The 16,292-nt window shown below is 36.8% G+C and overlaps 1 protein-coding gene across 12 annotated transcripts in view; it reads left to right on the top strand.

Annotated features, from left to right (window-relative positions):
- Positions 1–1,166: 1,166 nt before the first annotated feature.
- BEGAIN (brain enriched guanylate kinase associated) overlaps positions 1,167–16,292 on the top strand; it is a 156,721-nt gene continuing 141,595 nt past the window's right edge. For 2 of the 12 annotated variants that reach the window (XM_088166259.1, XM_088166258.1), the window contains exon 1: positions 1,167–1,530. Coding sequence is in view for 9 of the 12 variants with exons in the window: in XM_014871961.2 (XP_014727447.1) it covers positions 4,657–4,707 (51 nt within the window). In the remaining 3 variants the exon portion in view is untranslated. Of the gene's footprint in view, positions 1,531–4,467; positions 4,708–16,292 lie in introns of all 12 variants that reach the window. The other 10 variants (XM_014871961.2, XM_014871960.2, XM_014871959.2 and 7 more) reach the window with 10 other exon arrangements.

Genomic DNA, 16,292 nt, shown 5'->3' with positions numbered 1-16,292 from the left:
ATTTTTTTTTCTGGTGAGAGGAATACTACTGTTAAGTTTGCCGCTGGGATTCTGTGAGGATCTGCCTCCTTGAACAGCAAAATTCTTGCACATTGTACAGTGATCAAAACTTAGTGGGAGCAATAAACCCAAGTGTCCTGACAGCTGATAAGTAGCAATTGTAGGGAGGAGCTTCTGAGCAAGTCCACTCTGTCTGGGATGCAGGTAAGAACTCAAAAGCAGCACTTCAATAACTTAATGTAGCCAGTTATTCTTACCTGTCCCCTGACACTTTTTTTTCAAGTGAAGTCATGGTATATCCCTATAAATATCCCCACCTTGCCTCCCCACGTCAGGCTGGCAAGGTAATGATGCAGAGTATGGGTAATATCACAGTTCACCTCTGTCTCCACATCAGAGATGAAAGATCCAGTCTTATGGGCAAACCAAATCAGCCAAAACGTGACTACTCAGAGGAATTTCCAACCAACAAATAGATCAGAGATCTCTCTCTATCCTAAAGCGTTCTTGGGCAAAAGACAAAATATATTTCAAAATGCGGGGCTAAATTTATATATGCAGTGCAATTCTGCAGATCTAATAGACTATTGGACCATGATATACACTTTTGTGTTGGTCTTTCCACAGGCAGAATTCTAACAAAAACATTTAAATACTTTAAATAGTGACATCACTAAAACTTAAAAACTGTGAATGGTTCTATATATTAAATATACAGATACGTGTGGATAATTTTATAACCATATTTACCTCTCTTCATAATTGCAATGGTTTGACATCAATGAAACTCCAAAACCGTGTGTGGTTTTATATAGTAAATATATAGATTCATATGGATGATTTTATAACCATAATTACATGTCTTTATAATTGCATTGGTGTGTGTACACACATAAAAAATGTGATGGTTAATAGTCATTCTCCCAAAATATCAAAGGCAAAACAAAATACATCTTTTTTCACATTTGTGTGATCCATTGGGGCAGTTCCTACACTCTTTCCTTAGGGCTGGAGCTCTAGACATAGCACCCAAGCACCAGGAGAGTAGCAGGTGCTGCAGATTCACTGCAATCAGAGCCTTGTTCCCTTTTAAGAAAATTCAGTGGGTGTTCCAATTTGAGAGATGTTATACCTATATTCACAAACAATGCTGCCTCAATCACTTTCAATCTCAAGTGTGCATGACTAACTGGTAATTTCCTGCATTTGTGACATTCCATGATCTTGCTTGATGCTGCCAAAGTTTGCGACTACACAGAAAAGCAGTGGCAGGTTGAGAGTGAATGACCCCCCGTAAGTTATTTTGAAATTGCCAGACTTTGCTCTGCAAGTTTAGTCTCTCATAGCAACGTGGGCAGCGTATCATTCTGTGCTGGCTTCATTAAAAGAAAACGATTCCGTCTTTCAGTTAAAAAAAAAAGAAAAGCTCTAACTGTTGAAGCAGCATACACCTAATAAGCTACTTCTAATTCTGGCTCCATCATTTCAGTCTGTGGACTAGCAGAACAGAGCTTGCAGAATCCTTCTCAAGTAAGTATTTCTTTCTCTTTACTGCATGTTTTTATTTTTTTAAATTTAAAATTCATAACAGGTAGTAAAGAAGTCTTCAGCGTTGAATTAATGGTGCTGCAATATGACAACTGGATGCCTGCTTTAAGCGTGAATTAACATGCTCTGTTGTTTTATTTGGCAGACATTACTGTCTTTAAAAGGACATAGTTAATACATTAAGGTACAAGGCAGCAAATTATATGGATGGAGCTTCCTAAAGCTGCAGTGCTGGAAAGCTAATGAAATGATTTATAATTGACTGCAATGATAGGGTTTTTTAAAATGAGTTATGTATCTTTTGTTTGCATAATCCACATCATGGAACATGTCTATTTGATCTCATCAAAAATGTATTCTGAATATGCTACTGGCCATTAAGTATGAAATTATAAAAATAATTTATATCTTCAAGAAAGGAAAAATTCAGGCAGTGGCATTAATATTAATAAAGCTAATATATACACATTACACCTAGCTCAGGTATGTATTAAATGATGAAGGAAAATATATGTAGTGCATGACTTTATCTAATTATACAAAGTATTAGTCAAACATTGATAAACCCAACAGAGTATAGATGAAATAATTGTTTGTATGAGAAACAACAGAAATGCATAACATTTGCCAAAAAACCAGCACATGCTGTAGCATACTTTCTGCAAGAGTATTTAAACAGCTCTGATGGACATGTCTCTTTAATATAATGAATGAGGTGGGACTATGGCCGTGGAAGGAAAAGAAATAACACTATTTTGCTTCGTGTTTAAATTGCAACTGTCGTAATACAAAGGAGTAAGGAACAAGCAGTGCACAAGGCTACTTTTACATTTGGTATGTAAACACACACATATCTAAATACAAACTGACCTTTTTTTTTTCTTATTTAGTCATACCTGCATATCACCAATTCCTGTGACATGCAACTCTGATTGCAAACATGCAGGTTTGCAGCCCTCAGCAGAAATATGTTATAGCTGCATCTGAGGCATTACAGCACCAGAACAATTATTCTGGAAACATTTAGCACAAGCATGTCTTATACTTCTAAGCAATATTATTTGTCATAGCTTTTTATGTAGGGAAAATTACGCTGCAAAAAATTCATAGTGTTTAGTTAACTTCTGCAGAAAACTACATAAATTCTTCCCTCCTGCTCAACTTATCCATCCCCCAACAACCCATGGTAATGGCAGTCAAGAAATTGCCATTTATTTCTCTCAATATATTTTCAAATTACTCAGAACACCAAATTTTAAAACGTACTTCTAGCCCTTCCCACTCATTGATATACAGGCAAGCTTTTTTTTAAACAAACTTTTTCAGGACATATTGAAGCAAGGAACTGGAACAACCATTTTCATATTTACTGTGTAATAGGTATAGAAGGTTTTTGCATATATGTTCAATAGACATAGAAGATTATATATATGCAGAGATAAAGAATGGAAACAGAGATAACAAAATTACTGTGTTCCAGGTATGGTGAACAATAATATATCCTTCCTTTTACAAGCAGCATTAAGCTTCCCAAGGGCCAGCTCTGAAGAGCTTAATAAATTAGAAGCCAATCATGGAGAGGTTTAGTCTGACGTTTCATAGCCCTTCCCAAAATCTCAGGAAAACACAGCATAGTATTAACAAGACCAGTAAATAGTGATATTTATGGTACCATCCCCACAAGACTAAAGGAGACATCAGTGAGCAGAAATGGCACTAACAAGCTTAGACCATTTCCACAACTATTACACCTTATCAACTAGAGGAAGCAATCCTTGATAACTATTTCTGAGACAGACTAGGAGGGTGAGGAAGAGGTAGAGAACTGCATTTGGGAAGCCTTCAAAGGGAAATGGTGACTTATGATTGAGGGGATTCCCCAGGTAAAAAGTCTTATTCCTTCCTTACACTTTGTGATTTCCTAATCCTGCAAAAGAATGATCCTAATGAAATCCCACAAACCTAGTACAGTATGAAGTCAAAGCCCCTGTGTGAGGGGCAGGCAGGGTTTGACTCACTACAAAGAACTGTGAATTTTTTGTATTATGCTCTGGAACTTGGTCCAACACATAATTCACTAATTAGGATAACCTCATTGGACAGGGAAAAAAAAATAAAAGAGGAGAGAGAATATCATAGCAACATCTTATTCCTTTGTGGTTTATGCATTTAACAAAGACTTACTTTCCAGTCTTAAACTCCCCTCTCTGTTTTACATTTAATTAGCAGAATTGCATATTCCTGCAGATATAAAAGAAAGATGACAAGAAAAACACTGCTGTACTGAAAGATCTCTTCAGTATTACTTGAAATATCAATGGGAAGGACTTTGGGTAGCCTTAGTTCACCACTAATGTGGTATCACATCAGAAAGGGACATTCTGTGGCTTCAGAGATAGTGAGGCCTTGCAGATTGTGGCATCCATCATAAATTTAGGAATGGTTTAAAGTAAAATAAACTGGTATATAAAATACAATTATTTTTAAAATATAACGTAATTAATGAGTGGGAAATATTTTCATTCCTCTGAAGAAAAAGGCAGTGTATTTTTATCCTAAGCTTGATTTTGCATGAGAAACTAATTCCATTCCTCCTCTCATTCTTCCTCTCTACTGTCTTAAAATTTTTAACGCTTTTTCCCCCTCTTCTTAATGATGGTTATGATGATAATAATAATGATGATGATGATAATAATTATTATTGTTATTGTTATTATTATTATTAAAAAAGAAGAGAAAAAGAGAGAGGAAAATGAGGAAAATGGTATACCTAATTTTGAAAGCCACATGACACTGCCAGTCTACCTCAAAGAAGGACATGTTTAAAGACTAGATTCAAAGGATTTGACACTTTCCTAAAAATACACATTTTCAAGGAGCAGTGGAAGAAACTAAGACTCCTCATCTGTGTATTCTTAGAAGGATCAATTATTTTACGTCTTTTCACCAAGCAACTACAAAGTGAACTGGAGGCACAGAATCAAATGCCAGTGTAATGCAGATGACCTACAGCTCTGCCCATCCTACAGCACGGCTACAAAAACGGTACAGCGTGTGAAGAAGAGCTCATGGAGCAGCTGGCTCAAGCAGAAACTGAGCAAGAAAAAGATGATGTTGGCAGAGGATAGAGAGCATTTTGAGGACTCACTCACAGTCAAGGTACGCAGCCGCGGGTGGTCACTTAAACACAAATCTGATAAAAAACTGTATTCTGGTATAACTGCATTCACAAATGCTATTAACTTCTGTTAGCTAGGAAGCTCTGTCTCTCTTGGATGGGGACAAAATTTTCTCAGGCAGGTGATATCACAAGCTTTTTAGTGCTAAGCAGTTCCAACATGAAGGAAAAACTATAGAGTTTATGCTCTGAAGCTTGGCCTAACTAGACCACTAATCCATTCCTTACACCGTAGTTCAGCCTCCAATCATTTTGTATTCCTCTCTTCCAAGCAGTTCATTGTCTGGACTGTGGATAAATAAAAGATCACTTAAACTACTTGGAAAGAAATACAATCTGCAGTTTCATTTTTCTGGCTTTTCTCATCAAGAGTAAAATTTCTCTTCATGGGAGAGAAAAAGCCTCCTGGTAATTAAGGACAGCCAAATGTCATTAGCTGTTGCCACAAGTGCCTTGTATATATCTTTGAAAAACTTTAAAGTTATGCACAGTAATGTGTGTCTCCAGTGCCATGTTATACTGCTAGGGAGCAGACAACACAACAGACAACATCTTACAACTGGTTTAATTTGGCTTCTTGTGCAGCAATGGAAGGTGCTCTGACAGGATGATATTGAGGGCAGTAAGGGCCTGTGTCCAATGGAATGTTGTTCTGGAATTGAAAAACAAATTGGTATATTAAAACATTTTGTGCTTGCATTTTTCTCTTTAATTTTTCATTTATTTTTAAAACTATAAATATAGCTTGCATTTTAATTGGGTGTCTGTCTCTAATTTTACTGCAGCTGTAGCATTTGCCAGAGAACAGTGGCTCTGTTTTCAGGGTGGTGCAGGATTTATACCAAAAAAACATCTCTTCTCTAATGCTCAGCACTTCTGACTGGCCTATCACAGCTCTGTCTAGTACACAGCTATAAATTAAATGAATTATGGATGTTGACAAGAAAGATGACACAGCAATTTGATGCCTTTAGTTTAGTCATCCTGTAGTTGTAAAACACATAAATGTTTTACTCATCATGGTGGAGAGGTTGTTTAATGAGAATTTAGAGCAATTTAGATCCATTATATCTTTCGGTTTAGATTCAAGGCTGAATGCAGACACTGCCCACCATGCAGATTCCTGCACAGAAATATAAGTCTCAGTTCTTTAAGGCACCACAGTAGCTTTCCACCTCCTTTTCATGCCAACAAAACTCACCATTTCTTATGTCCAGACTGATTTAATGGCGGCAGTACTGATCCAATTTTCTGTTTGTCGTAACACATTACAAATCTACCAACTGATAAAGGAAAAACCCATTTTAACTTGTTCCCATTAGCAGTCATGCATTAAAATAAAATAACTGAATTTTCATTCTACTGGTCCTGCAGACAGCTAGATCTTACAGACTTAGAGCAAATGTCTGCTTAAATTCTCCTTAGGGCTGAAACTCTTTCAAGCAGAATCTAGTGAGATAAAACCAATACATACAACACTGACTACATCTCCACTCAATTAGAAATTTTTTGTTCCACAGTGAAACAGAAATAGTGAACGTAATATTTAGTGAAATTGAATTTTTGCTGTGTGAGACCAAGCATCCTAGACATAGATATTATTCCCATTAATTTGAAAATGTGGCAAAATTTCTGGAGAGCAACTAAACAAAATAATGCTGAGAAGAATTTAAAGGAACTCTGTCTTGCTGATGAAATTGATGTAGGCAACCTTATATTAAAAGCAAATTTGTATTTGGCAACCATTACAGATAAAAAGAGAAAAGGAAACCGTCTGTTGGAAGGAAACCCAGAGAGGAACATCTGCATTATTTAAAGGGATAAACTGAAGTGCAAAACTGAAAGGTCCATAAAACACTTCAAAATTAACTGCATTAAGTGTGAAGATAAGATGAATAAGATGTGATAAAATTTTCATTAAAGGCAGTAGTGAAGAGTACATCTGAGCAAGAATGGCTCTGAGAGAGTTGGGATGTAGCTGTTTTAGGAGTGGAGTATCTGCTGAGGGATGTACACATCTTTAGAGAAAACTGAGAACTTTGAACTGAATGCCACTCCTACAAATTCTGAGTTGTGAGAACAAACACTACAAATAGTGAGTTTGGCCCTGGTGCTTAGGCAATATTTCTGAATAGTCGAAAGACTGCATGAGAACTAGGAACACAAACACAGGAAATACACACCGTTATAATGGAAAATTCATTCTTTGCTTCAACAAGGACAGCACAGACAACAGTGTTATTATTCATCCAAAAACTTGGAGTCTACTCACTGACTCTAAAAAGCTCTGGAACCAGTCTTATTTGAAAATAAAATAAACCTTAAAAATCAGATTTACTTTTTTAAAATAATAATAATAACTTAAAAGTTCCTTATGAATCTCAAAATGTAAAAATCCTTTATACATATTTGGGTGTTTTAATGTAGATAATCTGCTGAAGATATTCTTGTTCATGGATCAAAAAGCATACTTTTAGATACAGAAAAACTTAGTACTAAAACTGTTGAATATTGTCTGATTTGACCCAAAAATGATCATATCTTCCAGAGCTCTACACAAAAAAACTTCTAGTTGTCATAACAACGTCCTGCAGCAGATACAAGATGTTAACTTTTGCTAATTGTATTTTAATACAATTAGTAAAAGTTAACATCTCCTGAAGATTAAAAAACGGAGATATTATTTTAAAGGGAGCATGAAATTAATTTTTTTTTATTCCCACAAAATTCAGTTTTTAGTTTAAAATCTTCAGTCAATGTAGAAATACTCCATTGTATCAAGCCATATTTACAGGTAACTGTTATGCTCCATGTTGTGGAACACATATTGAGAAAGTAAGAAAATTACAGCCTGAAAAATATTCCAGGCTGGAGCTTTTCAGCTCTGTTCCCAGCCAATAAGCTGGTCCAGCTCAAGGCTAGGGAGAATTTCTCCAACGGAGATAATTTAGTCAAAATAAAAAGGAATTAATAACAAAGATAAAACACCTGTTGTGGTGTGTGACCAGGCCTGGGAATGGGGTGTCTTCTCTCTGAACCAATCACCTTTTCTCTACTCTTGGAATTGTGAGTCATGCTGTAAAACCAAGTGTGTTTCTGAATAAACTTGTCTCTTTCTTCGTGTCGTGAAAGACGCCCATGTAGCTGTGCATCTTATTTCTGCCGCCCTTAAAGGGTTAAAACCCCTTTCCACGGCTACACCATGTTTATACAAAATATGTAGGTTTCTAATAATGTCTTTGTAAAATGACACTCAGAATATAAAGAAGCCTAAATTTAGAAAAATCCTGATGTTTTTTTCTTAAGTAACAAGTTTACTAGATAAATTCCTGAATGCTTCAATTTTTTCAAATGCAAAACTAAGTCACTATGGAAGTCCCATTTAAGCTATGATCTTAAGCATCATTCCTTTATAAATGTTCCAGATTCAACAGTCAGGAAAGGATCAGTGCTGCTGTGGTTATGTTGTTATATTAACAGTAAAACAGAACATCTTAGCCATTGCAACATGCAAAATTACAAACTGTGTCCACTGGAGTCCCTAGAAATGTTTCCCTTATGAGCAAGTCTCGATGGTATCTGGAGATGTCCCCTTGATCAGGGTCGCATTATGCAAGACTGGGTATCACAGAAGTACATGGAAAAATACAGTCCTTTGCTAATTTAAACACTACGGTCCCTTCCTAATTTAAAGGCCAGTTAATGGCAGCTGCAGACCAAAGTGCAGGTGTTGAGCAGAGATCAACGAACTAGATAATGGCATAGCTGATGATAAAGGACAATCTTATTTACAGTGAGGTCTGTCACCCAGGTCAGACAGTTTTCACTTGATTTGCACAGACATTGCAACAATGGTGCCCATCATTTCTAAAGTAGAGCAAAATTAATGCATAGCCTTTTCTCTTAAGTTGATTTTAATGTTAATATGACTGGTTCAGAAGAACTTAGTAATCTGGCAAGCATCCACCTAGCTGAGGCATATTGTAGTAACACAGAATAGAAGAATTTGAGCTCTCTGAAAGTATTTATTTCAAGAGTACAGCCGAGAATACTGCAGCAAAGTATTGCCATTCACAGACACACCTGCTTGCACTGGAACAGGAAATTCCCTGTATGTCTTCAAAGCAATTTAAATATATGAGGTAAAATAACTTGAACACTTCAAAAAATAAGTCACTTAGCATATGGAAAATAAATCATTAACATCAATTTCTAAAAAGTTCAAGATATCAAACATTCTGATTTTTAAGCATATTTTGTTTTAATATCCAGCTTCTCTATTTGTACACATAATGGAAATAATTTCTGCAATTCAGCTAGTCTCTAGAGAATATTTTGGTGAATTTATTTAAGAGAGAACACTGAATAGTTAGTGTTACTACAAACTTTGATAGCATCTGTTCTGACCAAGATTCAGAGTGATTGATGTGAAAAGATATCTATCATCTAAGTAACAAGAATTATTTTTCATTTTGCAGCTGTGGATAATTTTTTTCTTAATAATCAGATATGTCTGTGTTGTATGTCTAGAGTTATTAAGCAGAAATCACCTGTAGAAAGAGAAGCAGCAGTATGAGTAGTATGACACCCACATGTTATGTACCTTACTTAAATTACCTATAACCATTTATCTTTATCTATACCTCTACATATATTTTAATGCTATGCAAATAACATCTGTCTGAACAAAAGAGCTCTTTCCTGACAATAAAAGAGAATTATATGATCCATTTTTATTGGCTGTACCACAGACTTTTTAAATTCATACCTTAAATTTTGCACATAGGCAATGGATAGCTGAATTTATGCTTGTAGTTAACATAGCTTTATTCATGTACAAAGGAGCCCAATCTCTCTTGAATGAAAAAGCTCTTGTCCAAATAGGTACAAGTCATTACAGGGCCTGGCTCAATGGTGAGTCTTGCACTCTTTCTGAAACAGGAATTATTAATAAAGTCCATTAAAACTGCAGATCACACACTTTGCCAATGTCTAATGGATCTGGAAGGCAAAAGACCTAAGATGGATTAGTATAGACCCTTGGTACCAGCATCCTGCGTGCTTCAAGAGTTACATTAAGTTCGTACAAGTCTGTATTGGACATGCTGAAAAATCCCTAGATCCTGGCTTTACAAGAAGAGAGTAGTGTTGTATTGTGCCCTGACTGTGCTGAAAAGGTCATGAAAATCTTTTTGTTGACAATTGAAAGCATTTGTCAGCCCTTTTAACTGTTAGCATTCACATTCAAGTGAGAGAGGCATAAATTCATCTAGAACAAGACAGTGTGAGCCAGATTTATGCATTTTAATCCATATTATCTCTGCGATCAGGATAATGTCTGCAGCATGCAATGGAATGGCACAGTCCCATAGAAATATGGAAGCATTTCAAAAAGTAATTCCAGTAAAAGCAATTGATTTCTGATGTGTTAAAAGGATCTTCATGTGCCCCTGTTATTTGCAAAATTAATGTACTTACTATGTTAATTTGAGAGATTTGCAACACTTCAGCAGCTTTTATGAACTATGATTTAGATGAGTGTTGGAATTACCAAAGTGGAGACAATAAATTTTAGGCAGTAAGTAAAGTGCCTTGTAATGAGGGACTTAAATGTCTGCTTCAAAACCACATGGAACTACATTTCAGCTCAAGCTGCTGTTGCCCTGTCAGCTATGCATGATGATTTTAAATGTGCTCTTGCGTTTAAGGGAGGTCAGTCCATTTTCTGCTTGTGAGTCTCTTCTCTTTCTCCCCTTGCTGCATTTGACAGTGATGTAAGCAAAGCCTGAATCCCACCACACAAAAAGGGGTAAATTGCTTTCACCCTTATGCTAAAATAAGAAGATGCAAAAAATCCAAAAAAGCACCCTTTCAAATTTATCATTCAGTAATCTCTCTGATCATTTCCTATGGCAACACATCATTGGGACACTACAAATATCCACGCTAATTATAAAATCAGACCATAGTTTTAAATCTCACTTAAACTAGTCCTTAGGTTCCTGCTTATAGAAACCAAAAATAGAAATTCTTCACTTCACAGTTCAGATTTGCCTGCCTATAAAGACAGTGAAAAATGAGAAGAACTTCACATACAAGGTACTGAAAGAACTTATCTTTACTACTCCAAGCTCATTGACAATGTTGAAATATTGTGCCTTGCTTTGGATCCTAACCTTTAAAAATTATTTTAGAATTAAAGTTATGGCAAAAAACAAGCAGGTAGAAAGTGCGAATCATGTTTTGTTTGCTTTTCTAGCAGATCTAGCAGATTTGTCACTAACTTTTTTAATAGAACAGCAAACACTAGTAGCATTAGGACAATATAGCATGACCTTCTCTACTATTGGATTTTAAAAAGCCCTGAAACAGAACCAACCCAGACTTTACTTAGTGAGAATTGATCTTGGTAGTTTGGTTTCCAGTTCAACAAACAGGAATATATCATATGTTGCTTTGGGTCAATGAAAGCCCATGCTCATCTACTGAACACTCAATACCCTGGAAAATTTGCATGTCGTATAGATTCTGTTCATTAGTACGGTTAATTAAAATGATGAGATTTTTCTATTGATCTAATTATGAAACATATGCATAATTTGGGGTGCATATGGAGCAAAAAGTAGTGGGTGCATTGTTATGCCTTCCAAAGACATGCCTGTTGCCTAACAGGTTAGAAGAGGATTTATGGGAATCCCTCTTTCAGTGGCAGTATTTGGCACACAGACACTAAAGTAAATGGAGTCGCTGTCGAAAGGCTCCATTTCCCCAGCTGAGCCAGAGGGTGCTGTGCCTGGAAGTCCAGCCAAGCAAGAGGGGGGTGGCAGGGTGAATGAAGAAAGATCATGCAGTGCATGCACAGCTGCATGTGCACCAGAAGTAGGAACTGGTGCAGAGAGGAACCTCTCTGGAGATTTGACAATGAACAGTTACTCTAAACGCTGCAGCTCCAGTGAGGACAGCTTTGAGTTGCAGGGCAGCACAAGGTCAGAAGCTAAAAGCTTTGTTAAAAGCAAAAATAAGGATGAAGGCTATCGACCCCTTCGATCAAAGCACTGTCAGAAAGGGGGTGAAAAAACTCATGGACTGGAACACTCTTCTCTGTATCCATCAGAAGTGGGAAATGCAAACCAAAAGCTCCAGAGGCAGAAGAAGACTCACAAGAAAAGCAGTTCCTCTGCATCTGACTTGAGCTTGGTGAGTCAAGGATCATCAAGTTCATTGTCTGTTGTGGAAGAAAAGATAGAAGCTAAACTCAAATTCTCTCAATTTATTAATGAAGTTACTTTCAGAGTGCTTGATCCCATGAGCCTGAGGGCATACCGAGCTGCTAAACTGAAAAATACCTTTCCATCCAGTGTGAAAAGCCTAGATGATTTTCATATTAAGAGAAAGTCTCCTGAGAACTGGAAAGAAAACATTCTAGATGGGAAGACCCATGAAGAAGTAGACTTAGAGACTCTGAGAAGTGACAACATCGTGGCTGGAGCACGACCACACAAATTAGAGAAATCATTGTCCCTGGATACAAGTCCCACTCTCAGGTCGTTTGATAATGGTATCTCATGCAGAACAAGACCTGGCTTGCCAGTGGAAATTATGATTTCTCAAAGCAAAGGAATGCCAGCCACAAAATCTGCATCTCTTCCTAGAAGTACAAGCATGGTGAGCTGTTTCAAATACTTTCTTTGGGTGATGTATGACAAATACTTATGCATTGGTGTGACTATTTGAAAAGTGTTTCTGTCTTCCTGGGTGGGCTCTTACCACGTAAAAAAACTTTTCTCCAGGGTGGGAACAAAGAGAGAATGTTTATTTTTAGTAGCTCAAGAGACCAGCTGTAGAAGGTACGGGAGGAAGGAAAAACGGAATACAATTCCCTAGGCCTTTTAGTTTGAAGTCTGGAGGATGGCTTTACGAGATCAAACAAGGTTATTCCTGCACTGCAATGAAGCATATATATGACCAGGTCAGCTTGATATAAACAGCCAAGGCACCCTCAGAAAAGGGCAAAGAGAGCACTGTGGCAGATCACTCAGTTATTCAAGGTCACTAGTTTAGAACTTGCTCAGATGTCTCTACACTAAACAAGAATACTCACTGAGTGTGTTTAAGTGCTACTGAGAGCTCTGACCTTCTGAAAGTGTAGCTAATGTTTGTGTGTCTGGAATTAATACATCTCAGTTGACAAATTCTATTTCCATATGCTAAAAAAACCCCAAGCAACCTCAAAGAATGGTTGAAGCTTTTTTCTATGGTCTGGTTAAAAAACATTTTGTTTTAATTTTTTTCTTGTGAAAGTCTGTGTTTGGATAAGGAAGAGGTATTTATGCCTGTGAAGGAGGGCAAAGGGAAATTGTTATTTGCTAGCATGTCACAGTCTGGAATCCTGAACTGCCAAACCTTGCACTGATACAATTTGTTAGTATGTCTCCAGAGAGTTATTCCACTATAACAATAAAGGTCCAGGAACTACTGCTTAAAACTATACACGTGTACACAGATGTTGCTAAACTGGGAGCAATTACAACTGCATTACTCTTTAAAAAGTCTGTTCAAGTTTAAAAACAAAGAAACAAAAAAGTTGTTTCACTTCACAGAGAACTGTAGCTAACAGGAAAGCATCCCAGTCTTAAGAATTTTATTCTTAATTTTAAGAATTAATCTTAAGAATTTTATTCTTTATTCTTCTTTATTAAGCTCAGCAACCTGAGTTTAGGATTTTATGTCCTTGGATGTTTTAATTGCCACCTCTCAAAGTTATCTGGAGTGAGAAGAGGTGAAGGGTAATGAAACAGAGAGAATATGCACACTGTTATATCACAGCTCCACAATGAGAGCTGTCCTACAAAGGGGTGAGGAGGCTTCAGTCTGAGCCCTTGGCAGGGTATGCTTTTTTCAAATTTCAGTTAAGCATCTGTCACAGCATCTTTTCCAGTGGACTTGATTATATGTACAGATTGAAACTTCCAACCAATCGAGTACTGACTGACTAAACACTGCCGAGTGCTCTGCAATTCCACTCAGTCAGTGTAGGCATCAGTCTATTCCAGCTGAAGCATCAGCCTGCTCTAAGCCTAGTCATTTAAATTAAACACAGTAATTACCAGACATTTTACCTCAACAAACAATGCCTCTGACTGCAGAGTTCAACATAAGAAAAGAAAGGAGTGGGAGAGCAAAGTACAAGAACAAAACATGTTCAGCCTCATCTACAAATTCACGTCTCCTACATGCAAAACTTTTGATTTCGGTGCAATTTATTTAGGGCCAAGTCCTCACCTGAAGCAAGGAGCAAAAGCATAACTGTATAGTCTTGGGTGTCATTATTGTAAAGATATTTTAAAAGTTCTTGGTTATGTAATGTTCATTTGAATACACATAGAGAACCTTGCCTAAAACTGTTCCATGTTCTCGTTGCCAAGCTATTATTCGTGTGCAGAAAATCTTTAAGAGAAAGAAATTTTAAGATTGCATTGACTTAAATATAAAAACTGGATAGCAGAGGTATCATAACAGATGTTGAAGATTATAAAAGAACATGTCTGAAAGTTTGAGGTAAAAAAGCTGCACCTAATAATAAATTGTGACTCAGAAGAGGAATGCTGTGAAATTGCCTCCTGTCTATTATGTTTACTGAAGACCCCTGAGGTGTCCACAACTGCCTCTGTACTACCTCTGATTGGATCCAGACCCACTAAAGTGATTTTCAACTTTTAGACTTCTCAGAACCGATCAAAATGTTCAATTTCTGCAGCAAGTATTTACTGGTTTGCAAATAGCTACTACTGAAATGAAATCTCACAAAAAAAAAAAAAAAACAACGAAACAAAACAACTGTAGATTTATGCAGAGGAATTTCTGGACAGCTACCAGAAGGAAAAAAAAAAAAAAAAAAAAAAAAAAAAAAGGACATTTCATTGTGTGACTGAAGTTAAAAGGGATTATGATAGGTAGAAAGCAATTCCAAAATACGATAATATTATGATAATATTTTAGTAACCTGGCCAGCAGGATGAAATAAATTTTCATTTCTATGTATTGATCTAAATTTGAAGTCACTGGACAAACAAGCAGGAAAGGAAAATGCTGTAACTAAATGAAATCAAACCTCTGAATCAACACCAGTGCAGTGGAGGGTGTGCAACTTGAGACTATGTCATACTTCCAGACTGAAATGACATGACCAGTTCAGTGGGCTGAAAATGCAGGAAATGTCTGAAAAGGGCTGTACACAATGGAAACTTTCTAAGAACTGGAAAGACATGCTTGTCAGAGACTGTCAAAGGACAGATCAATACAGAGAGAAATGTGGATGGATCCAAACAATACATATATTCTTCTTAGGGTGTGTTTCAAAGGAAGCCAGGTATGAAAGGAGATTCGCCTGTCTTTTAATACATAGTTTATCTAAATACATTTGTTCCAAGTAACTAATGCATTCAGGAAAGCTTTATATACCACTATTCCTGTTCAAGGAGAAAATATAGGCTAAAATTTAATTTTTAAATAAACATACAGGAGCGTGACTTCAGACCTGAGTAAGTCTGCAGCACTTTAGTGTTTGAATCAACCTGAAAATTACATTTCAGTAACTTCAGTAATGCACGAATGAGGATCAACTTTCCAGTTATGTCTCATCTTTACATATCTACTTTTACCTACACAAGGAATGATATAACACAACATTAGACATTGACTTTTCTTGGTCACAGGACATCAATTTATTTCTTAGAAGAGCTCTTTCCATCTTACATTAAACTGTTGGTAGTGCAAGAGGTCATAGAAACGATTTTTGACCTCACCATTGCAACTACATGTATACATAACCTAAGGAATTGTGCATTTCTCACCTAAGACCATGCCACTATCACACAAAATAAATACAAGCAAACCTGATCAATACAAATGACTGACTAAGCTGCAGAGGCTGTCTCAGCTGTGTCTCAGGACAGTTGTTCTTCTGGGCTGTGAGCACATTTTGCTGGTTCATATTGAGTTTTTATCATCCATCATCCCCAAGCCTTTCTCCTCAGGGCTGCTCTCAATCAGTTCTCTGCCCAGCCTGTAGTTGTGCCTGGGATTGCTCTGATTCAGGTGTAGGACCTTGCATTTCACTTTGCTGAACTTCAAGTCTCAGGATAATTTGCTGGACCTGCAAAGCTGCACCAGTGAAGACAAATGCAAAGGCAATTGCTTTTTTCCTAGACATCACCTGGCTCAGGCTGGTGCTTCAGTCACTTTGCAGTCACACACCCTCCTGTGTGATTTAGTCTCAAGGGCCAAACTTTGACCCTTATAAGCAATTCAATTCCCTCCTGGAGCCTTAGCAAAACCATCTGAAAACTAAGTATTCATTCTTACTCTGATTTCAAGCAAGGTATGCCCTAAAGGATTTAATTTCTATAGCTCTTGAGACAGAAGGGGACAATTGCCTATTAGAAAGGATGACATCCTTATAAAATGCATATGAATGAAGAACAAGGTAGAATAACAGAATAACAGCCTTTTTCATTCCTCTTACAAGAAATCATTATTACAGTGACTATTGTAAAGAGGAAATATA

This window comes from Sturnus vulgaris, chromosome 6 (assembly GCF_052056855.1).
Source record: "Sturnus vulgaris isolate bStuVul1 chromosome 6, bStuVul1.hap1, whole genome shotgun sequence".
NCBI classification, from domain to species: domain Eukaryota; kingdom Metazoa; phylum Chordata; class Aves; order Passeriformes; family Sturnidae; genus Sturnus; species Sturnus vulgaris.
Note: the sequence above shows the minus strand (reverse complement) of the source record. Positions and strands in the feature narration are given on the sequence as shown.